The sequence below is a fragment of the Leopardus geoffroyi genome, chromosome E1 (genome assembly GCF_018350155.1).
Source record: "Leopardus geoffroyi isolate Oge1 chromosome E1, O.geoffroyi_Oge1_pat1.0, whole genome shotgun sequence".
NCBI lineage: Eukaryota > Metazoa > Chordata > Mammalia > Carnivora > Felidae > Leopardus > Leopardus geoffroyi.
The window spans coordinates 43138442-43165809 of NC_059330.1; the positions used below are offsets into that span (position 1 = coordinate 43138442).

At 50.7% G+C, this 27368-nt stretch overlaps 1 protein-coding gene across 5 annotated transcripts; it reads right to left on the minus strand.

Annotated features, from left to right (window-relative positions):
• DCAKD (dephospho-CoA kinase domain containing) lies at positions 1 to 27298 on the minus strand. 5 transcript variants are annotated; one of them, XM_045489225.1, is made up of 5 exons: positions 27168 to 27294; positions 9016 to 9248; positions 8175 to 8378; positions 4628 to 4715; positions 1 to 1264 (listed from the first exon to the last, which is right to left on the minus strand). In XM_045489225.1, the coding sequence occupies exons 2-5, from the start codon at positions 9125 to 9127 to the stop codon at positions 973 to 975; spliced, it is 696 nt and encodes a 231-aa protein (XP_045345181.1). In that variant the 5' UTR covers positions 9128 to 9248; positions 27168 to 27294; the 3' UTR covers positions 1 to 972. The 5 variants fall into 5 exon arrangements, with proteins under 5 accessions (XP_045345181.1, XP_045345177.1, XP_045345179.1 ...); XM_045489221.1 differs by having other exon boundaries at positions 27124 to 27292; XM_045489223.1 differs by lacking the exon at positions 27168 to 27294 and adding an exon at positions 26869 to 27106.
• Positions 27299 to 27368: the final 70 nt, after the last annotated feature.

Consider the following 27368-nt stretch of genomic DNA (forward strand, 5'->3'; position numbering starts at 1 on the left):
TTCAGATCAACACTTTATTAAGCACCCACAGCAAGTCAGGTTCTGCGCCAGAAACACAGAGATGAACAGTCCCTACCCTCTAGGGGCTTACAGTCTAGTAGGAGAGACCACCCAGCTTTTGGCAGATTATAGTTCTGTGGATTAAAGTAAAACATGGCAGAGGGGAGAGAAGGAGGCTATCCCAGAGCACCTGACCCAGCCTGGGGCTTCAGATGGTGCTTGAGCTGGGAGTTAACCCACTGCAGAGAAACAAAAGGTATTCTAGGTAAGGGAACAGCACAGAGAAGGCACAGGGGCAAGAAACAGCCTGCTGCGTGTGGGCTACCAAGAGTTCAGGGCAAAGAGGACACGGAGTGGGAGGCAGACTGGTGGCAGGTGGTGTGCAGGTGTGGGGAATGCGGGAGAAACGCCAAGGTGGGGCAGTGGGTCATCCCCCGAGGGGCCCAGCTACAGCATTACCTACAAGGGAGTTCTCACTGCATCCTGGCCCAGGGCTTCAACCTAGAGAATCCTGTCCGAAGGTGGCAGCCGTTGGTCCAAAATTATTTCCCTGCTCCACATGGCAGGTTTCGGTCATGATGGGGCATGTGCTTGAAGAGGGTTCAGGCCCCAGGGAACCTCCCAGCTTAAACACTGCCGATGGCCACAGAGAGAGTGCTTCTCACCCGCACCCCCAAGAAATTGACACAGTTTCCCACCATCGCTTTCACGCCCCATCACAGATACCATTCCATAGGTGGTTCCAGAGGGAGGGGCCTGAGGGAAGGTGAGGAGGAGTATCTACTGACAGAGGGCTGTTTCTCTGCCTCAGACAGGATGCACTCCAAGGAAGGGTCGGCCCAGTGCAGGGCTCAGTCCAGATTCACAGGGCGTGTGTGCTGAGGGGCTAGGGAGGAAACAGGATGCAGTTGTTACCTGCTTCAGCCTCTGAGGAGATCAAGGCCTGGGGCCTCCTGCGCTGGGAGTGCCCAGCTACGGGGAGGGCAGGAGGTAGCGGGCGAGCAGGTAGAGGAGGCCCGCAATGCCGGCCAGACCTGTCAGGACCCCCAGCCTCAGTGGCAGGTACTCCAGGGAGCGCTCCAGCTCAGCATGCAGGAGGATCACCTGGCGTTTGGTGATGCTCCACTCCCCGGAGTTGTCTAGGACGTGGTGGGCCATGCGGGCCTTGTCTTTCAGGGGCAGCTGGGCCTTGATCCGGGCCTCCGCGTCCTCGCGGTTCAGGTGGTTCCGCCGCATCAGCCGCGCCAGCTGTGTGTCCCGGTCACTAAGGACAAGGCAGGAGGGCTGCTCAGGCATTGTAGGCCCCAGCCTCCCTCCTGCTGGCGAGTGACAGGGGCGGGCAGCCCCTTCCCTCAACCCTCTTTTGGGCCCACAGTCAGGGAGGGAGGCTACCCCCACCTCACCTCACTCTCTGAGGACCCCGGCAGCATGGCGGGCTACCTGAGCCCCTTGGCGTAAACAGCAGGGGGAAGGGCTGCAGCAGCTGTTCTCTGCCATCTGGGGTCCTGCTGCCTTGCCACTAGGCCTGAGGTTTCCCAGTTGTAAGACGGGAAGATCTGGTCATCTGGCATCGGCTACATCCTGGATCCCTGGACGGGTGACCTTTACTGAAAGGCCTGTGCCCGCCAGCCGACCGCTTCCTATAGCTCCCCTGGGGCTTGGGCCTGCCGCATCCCAAATAGCTTCCCGAGCCACCGCAAAGACCCCTCTCCTTGCTTTACCACCCCCACCCCTTCACATTTAGAGCCGAGGTGGTGGCTGCTGTGCTCGATGCCAGTGACAGAGTGGGACAGGCAAGCCCCAAGGTGCTTCCCCTTAGAGCAAGGACTTGAGAGCGGGATCTGGTCCTCGGGACAGCACTAGGCACCGCAGATTAAGCCAACCACCACCCAGTCGCCTAGCTCCAAAAAAAAATTCAAAGAAAATAAAATGAAAATAAAAAAAGAAAGAAAGAAAGAAAAAAAGGGCCGCCTGGCTGGCTCAGTCAGTACAGCATGCAACTCTTGATCTTGAGGTTGTAAGTTCGTGCCCCGCAATGGGTGTATAGATTACTTAAAATCAAATAAAATCTCAAACAAACCAACCAAAGGAAATTCAAAGAGTACGTCTTTTGCCCCCTCTGATATTACCACCTAGGTCCTTCCTCGGGAAACTCCCATCTTGCCTTTGGCTACACAGGAACCACCAGGCTATCCCGTGGGGTCATCTCGAACCCCTCTCTAGCTCTATGGCTGCCCGAGCCCCTCGGTGAGAACAAGAGGGGGTGGGCTGCTGCAGCTGTTCTCTGCCATCTGGGGTCTCTCCGCTTTGCCACTAGGCCTGAGTTCTCCCAGTTGTAAGATGAGAGGATTTGATCACTACAGTTTGGTCTCCACTTAGGTGTGGCCTAGACCAGAGGCCCTCCTGGGATGTGTCTTCCGTGGACAGACACAACCTGAACACCAGTTAATTCCAATGCCACTCAGAACAGAAGGCTCCAGAAAGTCGTTTCTGGCTGGCCAATGAGAGAAGACCTTGTAGAAAGATGGCATCTATACTGGCCTTAAAAATAAATAGGACTTCTCATCATTTCCTTTGTTATGGGGACAGCATCCTCTCAGGGTCGTGGGGCCGACCCCTGTGTGGCTAAGACCAAGGACTGGATCTTAGGGACACTGCAAATCTGGGGCTGCAGAAATCTGGGTGAAAGCATGGAGGGGGCTCGGGGCCACCTGTGAGGGCACATCCTTAGAAGGCGTGGGCCTAGAGCAGAGGGCTTCCTGGAATGGGAAGGCAGGGCTCCCAGACAGCCCTTCCTGGGGCTCAGACACAGCCCCATATGGTTAGTTTAAGGAATGATGCTATTTATGGTAATAAGATTTTTACCCAAACACTTACTCCTCAGTTGGCAAATTCCTCAAAAATGTGAATAATCATGTTTCAGTATAATCACACTTTGGTAAATGCCCCATATTATTTCAAAGGCACCAGGGATAGTCGGATAGTTAAACGAATCCATGAGGGGATCTTTAGTTTTGTAAAGTGTAAATCTCTTTTATGAAAAGCGAATAATCACTCATTCACATCTCTCCAGCCTCTCTCAAACAGCACCCGGGATTCCAGCAAAGGTTCCTCTGGCTGATGAGCGGGCCTGAAGGATCTGTAGAACAGGCTGAATCTGGGGGTGCCCGGTTGGCTCTGTCAGTTAAGCATCTGACTCTTGATTTCAGCTCAGGTCATGATCTCACAGTTCATGAGTTTGAGCCCCACATGGGGCTCTGGGCTCTGTGCTGGCAGTGCAGAGCTCGCTTGGGATTCTCTCCTGTCTCTCCCTCTGCCTCTACCCCACTTGCTCTCTCTTTCAACATAAATAAACTTAAACAACAACAACAACAAAAAACAGGCTACCACAGCTCTCTCTGCTCTTAGTGAACAGACAAAGCTGGAAGGAAAGTGCGGCGAGAGAAAGGTGACAGGGCAGGCGTGGGTCTTCTGGTGACTGCAGATACGACCAGTGTTCTCACCTCCACTGGAAGATTCCCCCACCCTTTTCTGATCCCTTGGTGCAAAGTTCCAATTGTATTAAGACCCCAAGGCCAAGTCTTCATAGAGCGTACTTGGCCTCAGTTGACGGTCTTTCACAAACAGGGCCTAAAGAACCCAGAGAAGCTGCAGGTTTACAGGGGAGAATGTGGGCCAGCGGGGGAGCTATGAGGATGCCTGAGTCCCTACACTGGGCTCAGCAGAGTCAGACTGGGCTTTAAGTGGCAGCCTCGGTGGGCAGCTGCGGGGGAGGGCAGGGTTATGCTTAGGGCATGAGCACTCCGGGCCCCACCTCCCGTGTGCTAGGAGCCTCCCACGCACCAGTCTCTGGAGAGCCACCCTGTGCCCAAAATACCCACAGAGCCAAGTGCCCACCTCTGTGTCTGTTGTACTTGTGGGTGGCATCCAGGAAGCTTCTGGGAGGCAGAGACACCCTGCAGCCTCATCTACTCTCACCCCACTGGGACTGTGACTCATTTTCTCTGACAGTCTGATCTGGCTCTGTTTGCCAAACCTAGATTCTGGTTTGCTTCGTGTCCTGAGGGATTCTGAGAACAAAGCTCCTTCCTTAGTTGGACTCTGACAGATCCCTCCCAGCAACCATCCATTCACAGGCGCTGCCAATGGGTGACCCTGGACACCCCCTCAAGTAGCTTTCCCCTCAGGTTTTCTCTTCTATAACTCAGAAGCATCAACTCCTGCTCTGGACACCTCATGCTGAAAGGTAAGTTGAGTGAAGTAATAAATGTGGGAGCTGTCTGAAAATTGAGAAATGCTAGAGGAGGGAAAAGGGATCCAGTGACTAACAACATGGTAGCTCAGGGCATCGGGGCCGAAGTGCCCCCAATGGCCAGCAGGGGGAGCCCTTCCCAAGCAACTAGGGAAACCTGGGAGCCTTCACTTCCCACGCCTACCTGGGGCATATCTGGGTCAGGCACAGAAGTGGTACCTACAGTCTCTGGACACAATCGCCCAAACCCCCAGTGCCTCCCGGTCGCCCAGTGGAGTAAGGGCAAAGCGTTGTGGGCCATTTCTCAGGTACACGCTTTACTCCGGGGGCCCACCTTTCCAGCCTTGGTCAGGCCTGGCCCTGACACACACTCACCAGTACACGACCACCGTGTGCTTCATGTACTTGAGCAGCTTCTTGGTCTCAAACAGCAGGGGGATATCCAGAATCACATAGCGATATCCTGGGGAGAAGCCAGGAAACCCACAGTTTAATTTTGCAAACAAACGCTGTGTTAGGCTAGGGAGTAGAGGTGAAGCCATTGGCCCCTACCATTGAGAGCTTTCTAGCAAAGGGGAGACCTTGCAAGGATAGGCGTAACCTGAATGCTGGCCGGTTCTGATGCCATCCATAACAGAATACTACAGGGTCACTCCTGACCAGATGAGCAGAGAAGACCTTGCAGGAGGGATGGCGTTTATACTGGTCCTGAAAACCAGGTGGGACTTCTGATACTTGAACATGAGTTTCCTGAGGTGAGGGTTCCAGGAATGGGGGGAACCAGCAAAGCACGTGGAGCAGCGAGGTTCTGCTGCTCTGGCCGTAGAGGCCTCGCACGATGGGCGACGAAGCTGGTGAGGTGGTCAGGGGAGGCACAGAGGGTTGAGTTTGCCTTGACCTTGAACCTAAAGAGTTGTTATTTGTGAGCAAGGAAATGACACAGCCAGAGTTGGAGGAGACTGGGGAGTTTCCAGGAGGAACCTGGCCCTTTCTGCCCTATGTCACCCATCTTTGCTAAAAAAAAAAAAAAAACAAAAAAACCCCCCAAAAAACAAACAAACAAAAGGCGGCTCTCTGTTAAAGAAGAGTCCTGCATGGCTCTCTCCACCAACTCTTCATAAAAGGCTCATCTGCGGGCAGCAGTAGTAGCCCCAAAAGGAAAGAGGCTGCTTCTTGGCACAAGAGGCGGCCTCCAGCCAGGGATGGCAGAGGCTGGTCTGGAGGTGGTGGGCGGTTATGACTAATAAAATATAACTTGCTCCAGTGAGGGAAAAGGCCCTGGCTGGCCCTCCCAGTACGAGCCAAGGCCAGTCAAGACCCACAGTGAGAGGGCGGGTGCCCAGACTGCCCACACAAAAACACCATGAGCTGCACACTCCCAGTTCCCTTCGGGCCAGCGTCCCCTGTGTATGTGCAAAACGCTGGCGGGGGACTGGGAGCAGTGAGAGAAAGGGATGGGCGCTGCCTCTGCCCACAGACGCCCGCCTGGCCGGGATGGCCTCCCGCCACAGACACTTCCAACCAGAGCCAGACACACATCACACCGGTTTCGGGGGGGGGGGATCGTGGGGAAACCGGCACTCCGGGTGACGCAGGGAACAGGGGTGAGGACCCAAGCTGCTGGCTTTCCTGCTCCCCACGATCTGCTGCTCAGGAAGCCCAAGAAAAACCTTCAGCTGAACGAGGGGGTTAGGAGAGTGGGCTCCGATGACACGCCTGGGTTTGCAGCCCCCCGCTTTCCCATGTGACTTTGGGCCCCTTCACAAATCTCATCTGTGAGTGAAGGCCACGTCCCTCACAGGAAGGTGGTAAGGACCAAGTGAGCGAAGGCATGTAAGCCACTTGGCGCCTCCTCACCCAGACGTTCCCCAAGTGCTCCGTAAATGATGGTTATTATTACCACCATTCCCTGGAAGAAGGGGGGCCGTTCAATGCCCCCGTTCTCCTCCCAGCTCAGAACAGGAGCCAAAACCAGACCTTCTCTGGGCCTCTTATCTCCCTTTCCTGCTCCGCCTCACCTCCCCTCTCCCCCCCACTGTCCTTTCTCCTCGGGCCCCTCTCGGGAGCTCAGCTCATGGCCAGCTCTTTGGTTCACCGGCAAAGGGCTATTCAGCTGTCACATCCCTCCTGCTTGATAAGCTCTGCAAACTATCCTGACTCTATTAAGACATCCGTCTGCCTACACAGAGACCTCCCCAACAGCTGGTGATCTTATCTGACGTTTGATTATACCAACTTTGACAGTTGTATTTGTTATACTCATCAGGGAAAAACTGGGACTGTGGAAGCCACAGCTGTCGTCCCCATTTTTCACCTTATCGAGCTGAAAAGAGCTTTCTAGCTTTTATTTAAGTGGTGGTGGTTGGGGAGAGGGGAGGCTGGGTGGATGACACAGCAGGGGAACTTTGGAGCGGGTGACATTATCCGATGCTTAATTTCAGAAGGGGAGAGCCGCTGTGGCCTCAAAGCCCTGCAGATGTACTTGTAACTGGCCAGGGAGCGAATGCGAAAGGGCAGGACTGAAAGGCAGAAGGCTTCGCTCCTGGGTGGGGGACAGGAGGGGTCCTGGCGCAGACACAAGAAGCAGGACAAAGGCAGAAAGAGTCCAGAGACGCTCCTTGAGGGAAGAGAGAGGGAGGGGGGCCTGCGGCAAGGGGCTGAGATGCAGAGCAAGCCGGTCCAGCAGGGAGAATGTCTGGAGCCCATCCCTGCCCTGGCCAGAGCAGGGGAAGAGGGATGGGGGCGGGGGAGGTCAACGTCATGGATGCCTGTCATCTCTTTCCTTCTGAAGGGAGGTACGGGCCAGAGGAATGTGGAACCTCTCCCAACCCTACATAAGAACTTGATGCGAGAGAGAATAAAGTAAGGCGTTTGGCCAAGATCATAGTGCAAAAGCCAGGAGAAAACCTAGAAGGCTGCCCCATGCCCTCCAAGAAGGGAAATCTCTGCATCATGATTGATGACGGGGAGACAAACAGCCAGGCCTTCCACTCTGATGCCCGGGCAGGCAGACACATCTGCCAAAGGCTGGTGGGCAGATCTACAGGGCCCCTCGGCCAACTTTCCCGCCCGATCTCATGCCACTGCTCTCTGCTCCTCCACTGCTGGTGACTGACCCCATCCTGCATGATATCAGGTCACCCCTGCCCAACACTGTCCTATAGAACAGGGCTGGCACCGTGGCTATAGCTTGGGAAAGGCTGACAACCTCTACTAGAAGTTTCTTGCCAACTGAGCACAGACTCTGGCTTTTCACTCTGCTTTCTTTCAGTTCTGGCACATGTCAGGCTAACTCTCTCCACTGAGCCCTAGCCCCAAAGGATTATCCTCTGCTTACAACCCCCCACCCTGCACCCACCCTGGTCATCTGGGACCCTCCCCAGTGTCCAGTCTGTAAGCTTTCCCAGGCAGCTCGACCAGCACCAAATCTGACTTTGACCGTGGGTTATACTGTGTGGTGATCGACAGTCACTCATGTGGACTCGGTTCCCCTAACAGTTTCTTGAGGTTGGCATTATTAGCCTCACTGTGGAGAGGATGGGCTGGCTCACTCAACAAAGTCACACAGTTAGACGCTGTGAGACCAGGACTTAAACTCCAGTCTCCAGACTCCATTATTCGTCAGCTGGTATTAGTCCCATCCCTGCCAGAAAAATCAACTTACTTCCTGGGGATCGCGGCTCAAAAGCCTCAATTGTCTCTTCTCATTCAATTGTCAACCTCTTTAAATGCTGAGGGACATGTGCACCTTTCCTCGGGGGTTGGCACAGGGCTCTGCATGGGGGGTGCAAAGGAACAGTGTGAACTTGGCAGCCAGGACAGCCAGCGCCTCTGTCTCTGGCCAGACTTTCTGCAGCGGAGGAGGGCCCTGGCCCTGGAAGGAGAGGGCTCTGCCGCACCTGTCCCAGGCCCTGGCTCTTACCTCGGAGGAAGTACTTAAAGGTCTCCTTCATCATTTCCTTGCGGATCTCAGGGTGGGTGATGGTGTTGAGTAGATGCCGCCGGTCGGGCTGGTTGAAGATCAGGTCCCCTAGGACCTTGCGATCGATGTTACCATTCTCCAGCAAGACCTCGGTGCCAAAGGCCTCCACGATGCGCCGGTGGGCGGGGTATCCTGGCTGGACAACTGTGGCATGAGGAGGGGGCTGGGTCACTCTCCAGAGCCTCCAGGCTAGCCAGAGGCCCCCGAATGACTAGGGGCAAAATGATGGGGGAACCCAGGGGTGCCTCTTTCAGTTGGACAGAAAACGAGAGGAGGGAAAGCAGTTAAGGAAGAGAGCAGAGTGCGCAGAACCCCTCACGTTGGTCACAAGGTGAGGTGAAGGAGAGGGGAGAGGAAATGGAGCGGGGAGAGGGGAAGTGAGGGGCAGGGAGCAGGAAATCAGACCAGGCCTGAAGGAGAAGGCTGCCCCCTCCTCCGAGGCCTTGAAAGGGCTTATAAAAAGGTGAGATAGCGGCGCCTGGGTGGCTCAGTCGGCTCAACGTCCAACTTCAGCTCAGGTCATGATCTCACAGTTGGTGAGTTCGAGCCCTGTGTCAGGCTCTGTACTGACAGCAGGCCTGGAGCCTGCTTCGGATTCTGTGCCCCTGTCTCTCTCTGCCCCTCCCCCACTCATGCTCTGTCTCTCTCAAAAATAAACAAACATTAAAAAAACCTTTTTTAAAATAAATAACTAAAAAGGTGAAACAAAGATGAGACAAGATGGCAGAAAGGGGCGCAGGGGAGTTGCTGTGCACATCCCACCCACCACCTTCCAACTCACCGTGCCGGGCGATGACGTCAACATCAACCACCGCACAACCCAGCTGCTGGAACACCTGGATCACCGAGCTCTTGCCTGAGGCAATGCCCCCTGTCAGGCCCACCAGGAACATCTTCCCAGGAAAGAGGAGGCCAGCAAGAATGCAGAGCCGGGAGGCGGGGAATTACCGAAGTAGGGCACGCTTGGCTGGCTGGGATGGCCCACCCCAGGAACACCAGAACGACCTGCCCTGCCTGTGGACGACACCAGGCCTGATAAGTGTCATGCCCGAATGACCTGGGGAGAGGGAGGCACAGGAAGGGAAGGGAGACGCAGCCTGCCCACGCAGAGTGTGGAGTTCTGAGCTTGGGGAACTCTGGATCCATCCGAAGATGGAAAATTCTCACAGGACAGGCCTCCAGTAGTCTTTAGAAAACACTCATAAACAAGGCAAACCAACACGGTATAAATTTAGCAATCAAAATGCCGAGTAGGCAGAACAAGGTCAGGTGCTGCAACGCAGAGTGCTTTCTGGAGGCGGGGGTACCCGCTATAGGCGAACTTCCCATAAGAAGGGCACACCTGTCCCTCCGTGGTGAACCCAAGGCACTTTCCAGATGCCCACAGAGCTCCCCTGTCTCTGGCCAGTTTACAGTCTGGGACACTGAGGCTCACAGGGAAGAATGTCCTCCCACCCCCCAACCCCCCCAATCCCCAGCACCAACACTAAGACCGTCTAGGTGGCTAGTTTAGACAGAAGAATCCTCCCTCTTCAACCAACAAGTGGCCCAGACGGGAGAGCTCAGCGGAAGCAGTGGCTGGTGGTGATTAGGCCTGAGGTTTAGAGGAGTATGGATCTTGCCCAGGAGGAATGTGAGGGAAGGATGACAGGCTGCGGGAGAGAACTTGGCGTTGCAATTTGTGGCTCTCTCAGACTGAGCAGCAGCAGCATAGAGGAGGTGAGGCGCATGGGCCTTTTCAAATCCAGTTCCTCCACTTACAATGCTGTGCAACCCTGGACAGGTCGCCTGTCTCTCGGAACCTCAGTTTTCTTGTCCATAACATGGGGGTGATGGAACCTATCTCATAAGGCTCTTTGCAGACTGAGAAAATGCCTACAAAGCCCTTCATGCAGTAAGTGTCCCGTAAAGGAAGTGAGGACGGGAGGCAGGCGCTGAAGTCACACCACGAGGCACAGAGACTAAAAGAGACGTTCATGAAGTTACGTCCCCATTCTTGCAACCTCAGACTATCTCCCAAGAGACTTTTTTTTGGTAAATGTTTATTTATTTTTGAGATAGAGAGAGAGACAGAGAGTGAAGGAGCACGAGCTGCAGAGGGACAGAGAGAGGGAGACAGAAGATCCGAGGCGGGCCCTGTGCTGACAACAGACAGCCCAAATGCAAGGGCTCAACCAAACCGCGAGATCATGACCTGAGTCAAAGTCGAATACTCAACCGGCTGTTCCACCCTGGCACCGCTCACAAAAGACTTTTTTCAAGTCATGTTGCATTTTGGGGAGTAAACGGGGTTACCAGGTCTTGGGTCTGCTCCCAGGTTAGAAGAAATTAAAGTGAAGGCCAGGCCTCTCCCACCCCTCCCTGAGCATCAAATCACTTCTCTAGGACCTTGAAATCTGTCATGGGTTTTGCTGGTTTTTTTTTTTTTTTTTTTATATAAAACGGCAGATTTACTGTCCTAATTACACTTTGCTTGAGCTTATACTGAAATGAGTTTGCCTCCCCTGAGGACACACCAAGTGACAGGGGGAGGCAGCTGCTCGGATGTGGGTGGTGGGGGGACCAGCCCAGAAGTTTAAATCTGCCCAGGCTCGTCCTCCCAGGGCAGCCAGGGGCGGAGAGAGGAAAATACCCACTAGAGTCGTCATCCAAATGGAGAGATCTAACTCAATTATTAAACGGTTTACGAAGCAGCGCTCCTCAATCTGGGACTGGCGTCGCCCCCAGGTGGTCTCCCTCCAGCTGACACAAAGAAGACTTAAGGACAGGGTTCAGTTGTCAAAAACAAATTTTTTTGGTTCACTCAGCTGAAGCTTTGAAATGGAAAACCCAACAACAGCACTGTAATCCCAGCTCTGTGCTGTTGTCCCTAAAGCCGCGAGCTTGCTTCTCCTTTGCAGAAGGCCGGTCTGAAAGCATGGGAGTGGGACCTGAGGACAGGTGGTGGCTGAGGGACAGCATAAAGGCCAAAAACCCACTGGCCTCTGGCCCTTCATTTCTGCAAGCAAGCTACTGTCACCTGGTCATCCAACTTTGCCAGACGTGGCTGAAGGGGCCCCGAAGAGCATGGGACCCCAACTCCTGCCCTTTCACGGGACCAGGACCCCTCCCGAGACACACCAAATCACAATCTCTAGCGATCGAGGGGCGCCTGGGTGGCTCAGCGGTTGGATGTCTGACTCTTGGTTTTGGCCCCGGTCACGGTCTCACGGTTCGTTGCATTCGAGCCCCACATCGGGCTCCAGGCTGACAGCAAGGAGCCTGCTTAGGATTCTCTCTCTCCCTCCCTCTCTGCCCCTCCTCCACTTGTGCATGCAGGCGCGCGCTCTCTCTCTCTCTCTCTCTCTCTCAAAATAAATAAATAAACTTAAAAAACAAAAAAAAAGAATCTCTAGCAACGGAGCTGCCTTGGCAGTTCTGTGTCACAGGCTTGGGATCGACTCTAACTCTTCATTAAGGACCAGAGAGGGGAAGGGACTTACCCAGGGCCACAGCTATTAATGGAGCCCTGAATGGAATTCAGGCCTCCCACCTCTGAGTCTAGATTCCTACCTTAACGTACTCAGGGAATGAAAGTTTAATTTATCTTTAGACTTAGACAAAAGAAGACAGTGAATCTGGCTCTAAGCGGATCGGTTCAGAACCAAAGCAAGATGATTTCTAGATGATCGTACTGGTGCTCTCCCTCTGCAGGATAGGCGTGAGGTCTTATGGACAGCAACCAGAGCACAGATGGAAATTCCAGGCTCAGCTCTGTCCCAGACTCCTGGGGCAACCTAATGAATCTCTTCCTTTCTCTGTGCCTCGGATGACCATCTGTGGAAACAGACCAACAGCTGCTTGGCCTCTGTCAGGAAGGCCAAGGGGATGAAGGAGCACATGCCCTGGGAGGCAACAAATACCAGCTGTTCCCGTCCAGTAAGCCCCTCCGTAACTCATTCCTTCACCAAGCGCTGACTGAGCACCTCTGCGCTTTGCAGCTCCGCGCCGGGGACTCTCAGGTGACCGAAGGAAAACTTAGGTCTTGCCTCTCAGGAAAACTGGAGGGGGAGACAGTAACAAATGAAACCAGCCAAGAAGAACACAGCACCAGCAGGTGAGCCAGAGTCGTCGTGCGGTACGCCCCCTGGGCCTGGGTGCGTGCATGTGCGTGTGCATGCGTCTGAGTGTGGCAGGGAGCACCCCTCCAGGCTTAGCCAGGAGGAAAAGAAGGCTGTTTCGACTGCCTCTGAGTCTCATCCAGAGGCTGTCTGGTAGCTCCTCCCCAGGCACCCAGCGACAAGTGACCGCCTCTTTAACCCGTGTTCCTGACCTCTTCCTGCTCTGGCTCAAAAGTCCTTCTCCAGAATCCACTTATTTCCCCTCATTCCACTGCCATTTACACGCAGGCAGTGAGAACCTCACAGCAACTCCTAAACCTGGTCCTGATCTGAATCCCCTGTGAAACTTCAGAAAAGGGACAGAAACCCAGGCTCTACCCTAGCATCCCAGCCAGCTGGGCACCAGAACCGCTGCTAAAATGGAAGGTTATAGACTGGAAATCGAGAAGCCTGGGTCCCAGCCCCTCGGCACTCTGCCATAAAGCTGTGTGACTGCAATAAGCCTTCTAATCAGCCTGGCCCAGGGTGGTTAAGTGCTCCATAAATAACAAATAGCTCATCCCCCAAATGTCTGCCCCTGCCCTATCCTGTCTCCAAACCTGTAAGTAAGGGGCTGATGCTAACAGGGCATCAGCCCCAGGGGAGGCTGTGAGGCACACTGGGGCTCTCTTCCTCCCTTCTGTGGTTCAGCACTTCCCAGAGCAGTCCATAGATGCTCGCCCTGGGTGACCAATGATTGACAAGACCGCTGGTGGCCCGGGAATCCTCCTCCTCAATACCAAAAGCTGTTCCCAGAGCTGGCTTGGCTGAAAGAGGAAGGACGACCCCAAGTCCCATGGTAACAGAGAAAAGCTAATGCCCAGTACAAGAGACATGGAAGCTGGATTCTGGGAAGTAATCCCAGTCCTGAATTCATAAGCAAGGCAGGACTCCAACCCCAGGGGAGCCACAACCAAATCCTTTCTTCTCCCTCATTCTCCCTGTCAGGGGAAAGACGGCAGGGTGTAAAGGAAAGGGTAGGGACTTGAGTCACAGAGGCTGGGTCTGCAGCCTGTGAAGTGAGGATCAAATTCTATTGTGCTCCGTAAATGGGGGAGGGGTCCCTTTCATTGAGGTTCCCCAAACCTGCCTTTCATTTTTTACCTCTTGGGCCCCAACAGCCTAGAGAAGACGAAGAAAAAAACATTCAAGGAGGAATAGTCTTGGGGCACCTGGCTGGATCAGTCAGTGGAGCATGTGAGTCTTGGTCTCGGGGTTGTGGGTTCGAGCCCTACATTGGGTATAAAGAATAGTTAAAAATAAAATCTTTAAAAAAAAAAAAGTCTCTCTTGGAATCTTCTCTGGCAGTGTTTCTTAGGGAAAAATGAGAGTGGGCTGCTGGCTTCTCCATGGGCCTCTAGACAAAAAACCCCATGGCCCCGGGTTGCCGGTCCTACTTCTGACTCCACTGGCCCCACCCTATGAACCTAAGTCCCATCACCCTGTGCCCAGACCTCTGCAGTGGCCTCTTGACTTGACTCTCCAGTCCCCTGCCTAGCTTCTCCCAAGACAGCCAGGGTCATGGCTTAAAGTGGACTTCTGATCACGTCACTTAAAACCTTCACTGCCTTTGGGACGCCTGAGTGGCTCAGTTGGTTAAGCGTCCAACTCTTGATTTTGGCTCAGGTCATGATCTCATGGTTGTGGGATGAAGTGCCACACTGGGCTCCGTGCTGACAGTACCGAGCCTGCTTGGGATTTTCTCTCCCTCCCTCTCTCTGCCCCTCCCCAACTCGTGCTCACTAGGTCTCTCAAAATAAATAAACAAACTTAAAAACAAACAAGCAAAACCCCTTCACTGCCTTCTTCCCTCGCCTCCTAGCCCGCCCCTCTTTGACCTCTCTGCCCCCCATCAAGGAACTTGTTGCACGCCGGCCTTCTGCCCGCGAATGCACAGTCTCTTTCCCTCCATGTGCAACACTGTTGCCCCTGCCACCACCAGTAGTGCCCCAGGCACCACTCAAAGCAAGAGTAGAGTGCCTGCCCCCTCCAAGCAAAGCCTCCACGCTACCGTGGGAGGAGCGGGTGTAAATAATCCGCTCACAATGTGTGTGGTGAGGTTAGCGGGGAGCATATCCAGAGCGATGGGGGTCGCTGTCTTCAGTCAGGACCACGGAGGTCAAAGTCAGGACCTGAAAGCAGCGAGAGGGCACCACAGTTCCACTCAGAGCAGCCTTGTCCACCCGCCGACTCAGATCAGGCCCCCGACCTCTCTCTGCGCCATTCTTTTCCTTCCCTGTACCCATCGTGTTTGTATGACCATTTTCAATGTGTTAGATAAAATAAGCTCCACGAGGCCACCCACCATGTCGTTTGTACCCCTCTGTCCCCGGCATCTAGCATAGTGTCTGCTGTCTATCCATCATGTACCAGGTGAGTAATACTGCTCAAGTTACTCGACCATTCTTTGACTCAGTTTCTTCACCTGTAAAATGGAGCTAATGGCACCCACCCTGAGTACCTGTGAAGAGTAGAAGAGGTTATACGTGTAAAGTGCTTACAACAGTGCCAGCACTCACCCATGCTCCCTATTAGTTATGAGAAAGTGTATGAAAAGTCTTTATAGAATGAATGGCTGGATGGTTCCGTGGAAAAAATACTTGGGGTTGCATTCTCCTGTCAGTGGCAAGGGGGAGGCTAGAATCAATCTCCCAGCCTGCTCCCTTTTCCATTAGAATATGCTGCTTGAGGCTAGTAAATCCCTCCTGGGGGGTAAAAAAAAGGAAATAAACAAAACACCCAATGGGTTAAACAGAATAAGAAACTGGACACTCTTTTTTTCCTCCCTTGGGAGAGCTCAGGACTTAAGTTGGAAGCAAGTTCTGTTTCTTTGTGTGTCCCAATCAACAGCCCCAACCTGCTTGTGCTGGGGCCAGGACCTGGCTCCCTCATTAGCTTGCAGCTTCCTTTCCTCCTCCTCCTGCAGCCTCCCAGGATTTAACACTGGGCATGCTTGACCTGCCAGACACTTCTCCTTCGAATCACTTCCCAAAAGGGATGTATCCATTTTGCTTCAATGATCAATATAATCATTCATGAAAACGAGTCATTCCCCGCCTTGGGACCCAATTATTTTCTCATGGAACCAGAGGTTGCAAAAATATATTGTTTTCCAGTTAACTAGTAAGTGCTATTTTTATCTATGGTTTCCCCACTCCTAATCTTTCATTATTGGTGAGAGGCTGCTGTTTAAACCTGAGTCCAAGTTCTCGTCTGCTAGGCCTATTAAGTCACTACCTCCTCCAAGCTGCCAATTACCTGGAGGGAGCCACAAGAGAAGGTGTTGGCGGTAAGTCCTCCTCTCCCTTCTCCTCTGCCAACACCAAGGGAAGGGGAGGGAACAGGTCACTCTTCTCGAGCACTCTCCAAGCACAAACCATCAGTCCAGGGAGCTTTTATGTGTGGGCAGGGAGACTGTTTGCACTGGACTACTATGCTGGTGCGTATGCAGAAAAAGGATCACAGGGAAGACCAACTCTCGCGGGCTTCAGAGTCATGGGGGCCTCAGCTGGGGTCTCAGCCCTGTCCCTTAACTAGCTGTGTGGCCTCGGGCAACTTCAGCATTGTGGGCTTACTTCCTTGCGTATAAAACGTGATTAATAATGACTACTCATGGGTTTTATCAGGATTAAATGATGTAACGTATGTCACAGTCACCTCATCTTCCCCAGCGTGTGTGACACATCAGTCATTGCAATCAACTCCACCTGCACCCTTTTGGTTGCTCAGGCCAAAAATTTTCGTGTCCTCCTGGCTCCTCACTCACAATCTTCATCCCGCTCACTAGCGCCCCCTGCTGGCCGTGCCCACCCTGCACCTGCACAACCCAGCTAGACACCACAGGGTCCATCCACTGGCATTGTGCTCCTGGATTACTGCAGTAGTCTCAGAGAAATTCTCTTATTGCCACCTTTGCTCCCCAACTGTTGTCTATTCACAATACAGTATCTAGTGTGAATCTTTAACAATGCAAGTCCGGGGACGCTGCGTGGCTCAGTCAGTTAAGCGTCCGACTTTGGCTCAAGTCATGATCTTGTAGTTTGTGAGTTCCAGCCCCTCGTCGGGTCTGTGCTGACAGCTCAGAGCCTGGAGCCTGCTTCAGATTCTGTGTCTCCTTCTCTCTCTGCCCCTCCCCTGCTCATGCTCTCTCTCTCAAAAATAAATAAACATCAAAAAAATTTTTTTAATCCAAGTCCAATAATTTCACCCCTCCACTCAAAACCCTCCAATGGTTCCTCTCTCACTTAGAGCACCAGCCAAGTCTTCACAGGGTTCTACAGGGGCTTCCGGATGGCCATGGGCATCTCTCCCGACATGTCCTACCACTCCCCTCCTGATCTCAGCCCTCCAGACACACTGGCCACCTTGCTGTTCCTTGACTATGTCGAGCACACTCCCACCTTGGGCCCTTGGACATATTGTTCCCTCCAGATGGAAAGCTCTTCCCCCAGAGGGCTGCATGGCTTACTTCCCTCCTCACCCTATCAGAGACTGTCCTGAATAGCACCCTCATTTCACTCTCTAGTCTCCTCACCATTCCACTTTTCTTCACAGCAGCTATCAACTTAGCACCACCCAACATGTTACATATCTTCATGTTCATTCATTGTAATCTGCCTCTACCCACAATCTGGGCACTACTGTATCCAAGGTGCTGAAAACAGGGCCTGACAAGTAGAAGACCCTCAAAAAGTATCTGTTGAATGAACACATAAAGCACAGCAGGAAAATGTCCAGCTCATAGGTGAGCAGGAACTCAACATTCACTATTTTAAAGAGCATACCTGTTTCAGAAAGCCTACTATGGGAATCACAAAGTCTTTTCCACGTCACTTCCCACCCCTACATTTCTGAGCTAACAATTTCTTGGGCTCACAGATGAGGAAACTGAGGCAGAGAGTACATAGGAAGGCGAGGTTTCCAGCAGGCAGGAAGTAGAGTATAAGAGTAGCTGCCCACCATTTGAGTACCATCTACGTGCCAGGGACATCCCTCATCTTGTCTGATCAACACAACAACCAGTAGGTTCTCTGGTTCTTTCCCATTCTAAAGGGGAAGAAATGGAAGTTAAAAAGAAGTTAGAAATTTGCCCATCAGAGTTCTAGGCGATCTTCACACTGGGGAATGAGAACCCCTGAGGCATGCATGAAGCTCTTCCAAGGGGCACAAAGGCACAGTTTAGAAGGAATAAATTTCCACCTGAATGCCCCCTGCCTCTTCCTCTGGAAGCAGACCAGCTCTGGAATGTCTTCATCCTCTCCCTTCCCAGGTCCCCCTTTCACCCTCCCCCATCTCCTAGGTTTCAAAGAAAGGCACAACTAGTAGTCACCCATGCCAAATCTTGCAAAGGTGCACTATCCCTAGTGCAAAATTACCCTGGCACCATCCAGGAGCACTTTGAAACATCAGTATTCACGCGGATATGTGCCTGCCCATAGTCACAACATAAATCTTCCTGCTGAGTCAGGTGGTTTCCAAATCTTTGCCTTCAATAGAGTTAAAGGAGGACCTAAAAGAACTGTCTGCCGGCAGGTCATTAATAACTGATTTCAATGACAGCTCACTGTGATATTTTGGCCTATAACTCAGAGGGTGTTCAAAGAATTAAGTAATATCACCACAACAAAATGCCTTCAAGTCCTGCATATTTATTTACATGAACAGACTTCTTCAGTGCTTACGGCCATGAATAAAATCTCTGCTCATTCTAGCAAATATACATGGATGCACACATGAACTTTACAAAGTTCTACTCAGCTTATTAAGAGAAGCATTTCAAATAAAACTTCCGTTTTTGACAATTGATCAAAACCAGTTGTGATCGACTGTGTATTTTACAACTATAAAAACTCAAGTCAAAAGAAATTGCTTAATATTATGACCACAAGACAATTTTCAAAACTGTTTTAATTTCAATATTTTTTGTTGTTTGTTGTAGAGATGTAGGATGACAAACCAAAGGCTTTCAAAATCTATCACACGAGAAAAAAATTCTGTGGAGGAAATTAAGTGGAAATATAAGTTCAAGGAAGAAAAATAACAATGTAAAATTTCAAAGGTTAAATAAAAACTGGTTTGTATATATTTTTTTCCCCCAGAGGATAAGGGAAATCAAATCACTATGGTATTGAGATTCCACTGCACAGGTTTAAATGCCTGGTGTAACAGTTTTAAAGTGTCAATATTTACAATTAACCAGAAATCATATCCTTTGCAACTACTGAAACTTTCAGAGAAAATTTTTAGTTATCTGAAAATGTGCCAGTGGGTAGTTTCCAAAACAAACCAAAAGTTCACTGCTTGCCTGCCTTCAGTTATCAACCTTAATCTTTTCTCCTAAGGCAAGGCACCAAGAAAGGATCTGAACCCTTTAAACATATTACCCAGGAGGACAGGTTCAGACCTTGCACAAGACATAAGAGAATCCGGTGGGAAGAAAACCACCCCAACCAGCCAGTCTACTTTGTATTCATCAGCCAGAGTTCTAGCATTTTGCCTTTCCCAAGACCTAGGTCTGCACCCAGCTAAATCCATCTGATTTATTTAGGTAAAATCAGCCATCACCACCCCTCAACAAAGGAAGGAAGGAAGGAAGGAAGGAAGGAAGGAAGGAAGGAAGGAAGGAAGGAAAGAAGGAAGGAAAGAAAGAAAGGGAAAGAGGGAGGGAGGAAAGAAGGAAGGAAGACGCTGAAAACCCGTATTCAAGGCTTCTATTTTTCCTCACCTTTAAAATTAGGACTTAATGTCAAGATTCATTCGGGTGATAATTTTCCCATAACTAAGAGAGGAAGAAAACTTCATAAGCGAACTCAATGACAAAGGTCTCCACTGGGAACTAGGCGTACAAAGAAAAACAGGAAGCCAGGCCACCCTCTTCACAAGTGAATGAGTGGGAATCCACCATGCCACCCAGGCCTGGTGTGCGGGTGAGGGGAATCTTCCCTAAAACTTTATACCCAGTCCAGCCTCCCGCGGAAAAGGAAAGTGGGGGTGATCACTCAGCAAAACAGCAGCTACCCAGCAAAGCACTTCCATTCCGCCCGCTCCCAGATGAGCAAACTGGCAGTCGGAACGCTACTCGAGTTCACGTAACTGGAAGGGGCAGAGGCTGGATTCAAAAATCAAACAGGTCTGACCACAAGTTCTGAAGTGTAGTGACTTTGGACTGAACCTGCGTTTGAAACCACAATCTCTGCCACAATTTTAGTTGTAAACCTTTCTTCATCGCCACAGATGTAAACAGCACCCTGTTTAGTACGGTTGTTGCCAAGGCAACGAGTCATGGATGCAGAAGTGCTTGACCCAGGGGCTGCTACACAGTACGTGCTCAACAAACTGTCGCCAAGGTTTGGGGCGGGGGGGGGGGGGGGGGAAGGCGCGTATTGTCTGCCCCATCGCGCAGCACGCCCGGGGAGCCTGGGGCGGTGCTTCTGAGCGCCCAGAGCCAGGCCCGGCGCCGGGACAAGTCTCGGGGGTGGACTCAGCTCTCTGAGCCGGAAAGAACAAACCAGCCCAGGGGCGCCACCGTCCCGCCCACCCACTCCCCGGGGCACGGCCGTTTCCACCCCACCCCGCGCGGCGCGCTACGTACCCGAGGCCTCTGACCCGGCCTGGGCCGCCGTCGCTCGCCCAATCTCAGAGGGGCTTACTGGGTGGCTCCCGGCGGGCAGGCGGGGCCTCGGGACGGCGCGCACGTGGACCGGACGTCCGGCCGGCGGAAGGGGGTGGGCGGGTCTGGAGAGGGGTAGGCGGGGAAGTCGCACCGTCCGGGAGTGCTGGGCCGGGTGGGAACCTTAGGGTTACTGTTCTGTTGGAGCCAGAGTCCTCCCAAGCCGAGGAAAATAACCCCGAAAGTACTAGTTCCAAAGTCAGGCCTTGGCAATCACTAGCTGCGCAACCTCTGGCAATGGCTGCGGCAGTTAACTGAGCACCTCCAAACTTCAGCCTCCTTAAGAGCCCTCTAGAGGCCTTAGCGCGTTGAATTTTCACAATCCTTGAAGTGGGTACTGTCACCATCCCCATTTCACACAAGAGGAAACTGATTTTTATAGGTTAATCCATTTGCTTTCTTACAGTGTCAGTTGGTTGCAGAGCTCATTCTGTACAAACAAGCCTCGCAAGTCACTTACTCGACTAAAGTATAATGATCGCTGTTATACTTGTTGAAAGCATTGTAAATACATAAAAACATCTAATGGTGCCTCACATATCGGTGGGTCCTTAATTACCCTGCTTCCCTTCCCTCTCTCTAAACTGTACCTCTACTCTCTGCTTCCTTTAAAGTGGGAATCTTGTCTATTTCCACCACCAATAAATATCCCCAAGCGCCTAGAACCGTGCCCAGCACAGTAGGAACCTGACACATTGAAGAATGAAGTAATTCAACATCTTTCTATGACTACTCCAGTCTCTGACACCCTTCTCCCTAATGTCACCATCACCTAGTAAATAGGATTGTATCTCATGATCAAAGGGCCCATTTGGTTCAAACACCAATCCAGTGTTTGAAATCTCCTCCACATCATCTCTGGGGTCTATACTTAGCCATGTCCAGTGTCAGGGAACTGTCTTTCAAGGTAACTTCATGATGTCTTTGAAGTCCAGTCCTGACACTAAAAGTTTTTCCTTAGGTAATACAATATCTCCCCTTGTTCTAATCCATGGGGTCAGGCAGAACAATTCTAATTCCTATTCCATAGGGCCAGATCTAATGGCCCTGTTCCCCTCCTGAACCAAACAATTTACAGATACCCTGGCTTTGTGGTTCTCAACTTTTCCCCTACTCCTGACACATCCAAGGACTACACAGACTCCCATCATTAATCATGGCTACCATGGCAATGATAGGGATAGGACTATGCCTTCACTCTTTCAAATTATCAAGTTCTTCCTGGAGCATGTTGCTAGGAACCCCTTATAGATGATCCTGCTTTTCCCAGATACTGCCTTACAGTATTGTGATCTATTGGCATACAGGCCAGGGGCTTGTCTTTTAAGTAGGCAATCCTTGTGGTTCAATGGGCCAGTAGTAGCTTCATCTCTGCTCTTCATCTCTGCGGAGATGATCCCACAGGAAAAGTTGAAGGATGCTGCAGGGGCTTCAACTCGGGCACAATCTTGAAACTGAAAATCCACCTTGGCTGTTGGGAGGTGATGCCATCAACGATTTTTTTTTCAGCTCAAGCACATATCCTCCTTTATTCAGGATGGCAATAATAAAGTGGCTCTAGCTGCTTACACGGTCTCACTTCATCCTGACAATGACCTGTATCTCCGTCACCTCTGTGTCCTTGGCATTAAGCATGATGCATGGAATATAGTACCACTTCAAGTTGTTTGATGAACAACCCTCTGAGTCCAAGAAAGATGACTCCTTTGACTCCTGGGTCTTTGACTCTTGGTTCTTGAAATTAAACTACTTTCTGTATGTTTATTTTAAATAAATATTAATATGCAATTAAATTTATACCATACCTTACAAATACCATTAATATTTATTCTTTATTAAACAGCTTAAAAAAAAAAAACTCTCATAGGTTGTCACCAGCTGCAAGATAAAGTCCAAACTTCTTAGCCTGAAACTTAAGGCCTTCTGTGACCTGGCCCCTGGGGACCCCCTCTCGACATATGTCCTACTGTATGTTCTCCATTGAGAAAAACCCAGGAGGAAAGTGATTTAGTTATTGCACCAGACTTCATGTTAAAACACCAGATGCAAGTCTGAATTCCTACTAAGTAGCAGTGAAACTTTGGACAAATCCTTGAACTTCTTGTTCTCTCATTGTAAAACTGGAATAACAATTGCCCTGCTCATTGCACAGCATCAAACAAGACCGTGGATGATAGGGATCAAAGGAAATAGTGTGCTAGCACATTCTGTGAGCAATAAAGCACCATCCGAACACACTAGGTCACCGTACTGTGTGTTCCTGTTCTCTGCCCTTTACTTGTAATGTTTCCACACCTGAAGCTCTTATCCTTTCCTTCTCACCACTCATATATTAAGTAATGCAACAAATATTAATTGAGGGCCTACTCCGTGCTGGCCCAAGGGATATAGAGGTGAGGAAAATCCAATGCACTCTCTCCCTTCGTGGAACAGTGTCCTGTTCCAGGAGGAACCACAGGGAAATGGTTGCAAACTGTATAACCACACAAACAGAAGTAAAACTGCAGCTGTGATTCCAGCTCAAGGGTGGATCCACACAGCCCCCAGAAATTATAATGGAGGATCCAGCACTCAAGTTGCCTCCAAGGCCAAGCTCAAAGTCTGCCTTCTCCAGGAAGCCTTTCCCAACAATGCTACTCCAGAGACCTGCACCCCTGCCCCACCCCAAACTTCAGTTAACTTATCTATCTAACTCATTTAATCATACCCAGTCAGGCCTTGTTATTTTGCTTTCAAATTGCACCTGCTTTTCCCAATCTCACTGTAAGTGTCTTCTGGGCAGGGAATGACTGCTACTCTTAAGTCCCACAGATTTAAGCCACGGAAGGCTGGATCCACTGTGTTCCAGGCCCATGTGTCAGGGGTTGTCATAGGAAGGAAGGGTACCCTTCCTAAAAGTGAGCTCCAGAGGAGCCGGGAAGCTACCAAAGACCATCTCCCTGTCCCTTATTCGTGACTGAGCCCACCAGCTCTGTTCTTCAGAGGAGAAGCACTCATTCCCTAGGACAGCCAGGCTGCTGCCTAGTATGATCTTTCTCCAATAAAAGTTCGATCCTCTCTCTCTCCCCAGCTAAAAATCTTTTAGCAGTGAGGCGCCTGGGTGGCTCAGTCAGTTGAGCATCTGGCTTTAGCTCAGGTCACGATCTCAAGGTTCCTGAGTTTGAGCCCTGCACTGGGCTCACTACTGTCAGCACAGAGGCTGCTTCGGAGCCTCTGTCCCCTCTCTCTCTCTCTGCCCTTCCCCCTTCTCTCAAAAATAAATAAACATTAAAAAAAATCTTTCAGCAGCTTCCTAGAGTCTTCAAGATAAAGCCCAACCCCCTCAGTATGGCATCCATGTCCCTTCCTGTTTCCACCTCCTGACTGCCTCTCCAGTCTCAACCTCCAAAATGCTCATAGCATTCTTGCTACAGTACCTCAGAAGCATCCCGGTCTCAGGCAGCTGGACCCCCTCTGCCCCTGCCCTTCCCATTTATCTGTGTCTCCTTTGAAAACTCAGCTCAGTGGTCTTTTGGGTCCAGGACGCCTTTCCCCAGGTTAAGGGTCCCTCCAGGCTCCTGCTACATCTGGTGTTCCCACTGTCTTACACTGGGCCATAACTGTCAGTCTGTAATAGCTGCCAACTTGTAGAGTGAACCCAGGAGAGGGACTGTGTTGTTCTATCCCTGACTCTCTAGTTCCTGCCATGGAACTCACAGGTGGTGAACACTCTGAGGTGTTGAATAAATGAACCACAACCTGGCTCAGGCTCTCCTAGGCCCATTAGAAGAAACGGATCTCTGGTAGGCTGGGAGTACAGCAAGGGCCTCGATCTGTGACGGACATCATGAGAAAATTGGTTATCACAGGACATGCTGACTTCCCGGGAAGGGAAATCATTTATTAGGTATTGACTGTCTTAGATGCTTTAGTGTTTTCTCAGCATTGTCTCATTTTATAGGTAAGGACACTGAGACTCAGGGACGTTGTAAGTGACTTACCTAAAGTCACTCATTAGGCAGAAGTAGCACCAGGATTTAGAGCCCAGGGAGTCTGAAGCCTGTTCTCTTAATCACTATATTCTATGGTCTCCAGTAATAACTGTGAAGGGATAACGGGGGTATCCACAGTAGGAGTAAATTCCAGAATTTGTGGTGTTTCATAGGCACACTCTTCAGCCACCCTTTGGGCCCTGCTGCACCCCACTGCCTTTGTATAATGCTTCTGCCCAAATGGGGAGGATAGGAAGAGCCAGCACAGCTAGGTGGGAGAAGCCTGCTATTTTAATCTGATGAGGCACTCAGGGAGCCGGGAATGTTTACCTTGGAAAAAAGAATTTTAGGGAACCAGGCATTAATTGAAGAATATGTAACAAAATTATCTAGAGGGACACAGGATTGCATGCTTCCACATAATTTCATAAGGCAGAACTTGGCCAAGTTTCCACCAATGAGAGTTGTCTGAAAGTGGAAGGCTCTCTGTTACAGGGGAGTGGAGAGGAACAAATAGGAGACCTCTTGGAATCTCAAGAAATGACCCACAGACCCAATTTAGGACACTCCACACTGCACTGCTCTTAGTGATCATTCTGTTCCACTGTGACTAAAAAAATCACATGTGGCAATATTCAGTTTTAAGTGGTCATTTTTTTTTTTAATTTTTTTTCAACGTTCATTTATTTTTGGGACAGAGAGAGACAGAGCATGAACAGGGGAGGGTCAGAGAGAGAGGGAGACACAGAATCAGAAACAGGCTCCAGGCTCTGAGCCATCAGCCCAGAGCCCGACGCGGGGCCCGAACTCACGGACCGCGAGATCGTGACCTAGCTGAAGTCGGACACTGAACCGACTGCGCCACCCAGGCGCCCCTTAAGTGGTCATTTTTAAAAAGTATCACATGTACTCAATTTCTTTTTTTTATTAAAAAATTTTTTTAATGTTTATTTTTGAGAGTGAGAGAGAGCGTGCGGGCGAGCGGGGTAGGGGCAGAGAGCAACGGAGACACAGAATCCGAAGCAGGCTTCAGGCTCTGAGCTGTCAGCATGGAGCCCGACGCGGGGCTGGAACTCACGAACCACGAGATCATGACCTGAGCTGAAGTCAGACGCTTGACCAACTGAGCCACCCAGGCGCCCCTCAACTTCTTTTCAAAAACATAACATTTAAATTTTATTATGGAGAAATAATGGACCCTACAAAATCTAAGTGAGGACTCTAACTAAAGATCCTGAGAGAGAGGAAATAAATGCATTTCAGGTGCTCTCAAATTCTGAAATTCTCAGAGGTGCTGGATTCCAGAACTTTGGACTGGTATTTGCATTCTGAGCGTGGACAATCCCATTGCCTGTCTACCTCCCAGGAAAGCTCTCCACCGAACAAAATCTGCTCAGTTTGCAGTAAAATATAAGGCAGTGTCTTTCTTAAGCTCTGAACTATAAGAATGGCAGGGTCCACAGTGGACCCTATAATCACTCTTCCTTGGTCATGTTTTATTAGCTCTCGTTCAACCTCTGCATATCTGTGAGAAAAGAAAATACAGGATTGGGAATTAGAATACTAGATTTGGGTTCTGTTTCTGCCACTAGGTCTCACTGTGATGTGATATACATATACACACACACACGCACACACACACATATATATATTTTTTTGGCAAGCCCAATTTTCTTGAAGTCCCCTTCCCTACCTACTTTACAAGATCACATGAGTTAAAATAGATGAAACACTTAGACTTAAGTCCATCTAACACATGTAAGGCTTCGTTATTATTATCTTTGACCTCCTCCTCTGGCCTGCAGCTGCGTACAAGACATCATATTGACAGCAGTCTTGGTCCTGGAGAGATGAGTGTGGGTGACAACTCTCAGTCTGAGCGGGTGTCTTTCCCTTCTAAAGTCAGATATAAATGAGGACATTATCTGTTGTTTTGGATCATATTCACTTCTGCTCTTGCCACTGAGAAAAATGAAGAACTGACAATATTCATCTCTCTTTTGTCTGGTTTCCCTGAGTCAGATGGGAAGTGTTTCTTCCCACTTCATCCCTCTTTCCATGTTGAAGAGTTTCCCAAAGGCAAAGATCTTTTTTTTTTTTTTTTTTTTTTTTGGTCATGGAACCCTCTGATGATAAGAACATGTCCTTCCCCTACAACCCACAATCCAACCTGCACGGGTGATCTCTAGAAATGGGAACCATATCTTTGGGCGCTGGCCTCAAGGTTCAGGTGCAATTACTCAATCACAGGGGTGAGACCCAAGGGATTGAAGCATTCAGTTCAGTCAATGCTAAAAATAGATTAAGATGTTACAACTACTTTCTTTCTTTTCTTTTTATGTTTATTTATTTCTGAGACAGAGAGAGAGCATGAGCGGGGGAGGGGCAGAGAGAGGGAGACACAGAATCGGAAGCAGGCTCCAGGCTCCGAGCTTGAGTTGTCAGCACAGAGCCGGACACGGGGCTCGAACTCACAGTCGCTCAACCGACTGAGCCACCCAGGCGTCCCCTAATGTTACAACTACTTTCTAATAACTGTATCAGACAATGGGACTTTTGCAGTGGTAAAGAATTCAGAGAGCCTAAGGGCAGACAGATCCAAATTTGTATACTGATTTTGCCACTTATTTGCTATGGGATTGTTTACCATTTACCAACCAATCTGGGCTACATTTCTTCCTCTGTGCCAAAGGGAGATAATAATACAATGCACGTTGTAGGCTTGATGACAGGATTACATGAGATGTACGAAAAGCCTTAAATACAGACTCTGGCATGTAAAGGCTCATTAGAGAGTAGAGGTGGAGAATGAAAGGGCTACAGTGTAAGCTTTGTGGAGACCAGTACCCCAGTACCTGGAGGCCAAGAGGCGGCAAAGCTTGACGGAGCAGTCAGGTTTCCTGACTCAGGATCCGTGTTCCGCATACCACAATCCACCACTTCTCAAGGGGCCTTGAACCACCAACGACCAGGGGACGCCCAGAGTCAAGAGTGAAGAAAGGCAGCCAGGAGCCAACCTGGCTTCTTAAAGCAAAGGCTCTCCAAGAAGGCCTGACGCATTCAGGTTCCCCGGTGGGTAGCACCCACAGGGCTCAGTCCTTACTACTTACCCGGGAATGATAACGGTCCTTAACGGCAACCAATAACGGCTCACCTGTGGTCCAGGCACTAGCAAGGGCAAGCTGAGGTCAAACCTTGGATTTTGGCGCCTCATCCCGAAACCCTACGCCTGCATCGAACTACAACTCCCAGCATACCACGCGGCCGCCCCGTCGCAGAGTGTCGGCCCAGCCAACCTCGGAGCCCTTCTTTCCTCAAAGCGCGGCTGAACGCCCAGGACTTCCGGATAGTGCTG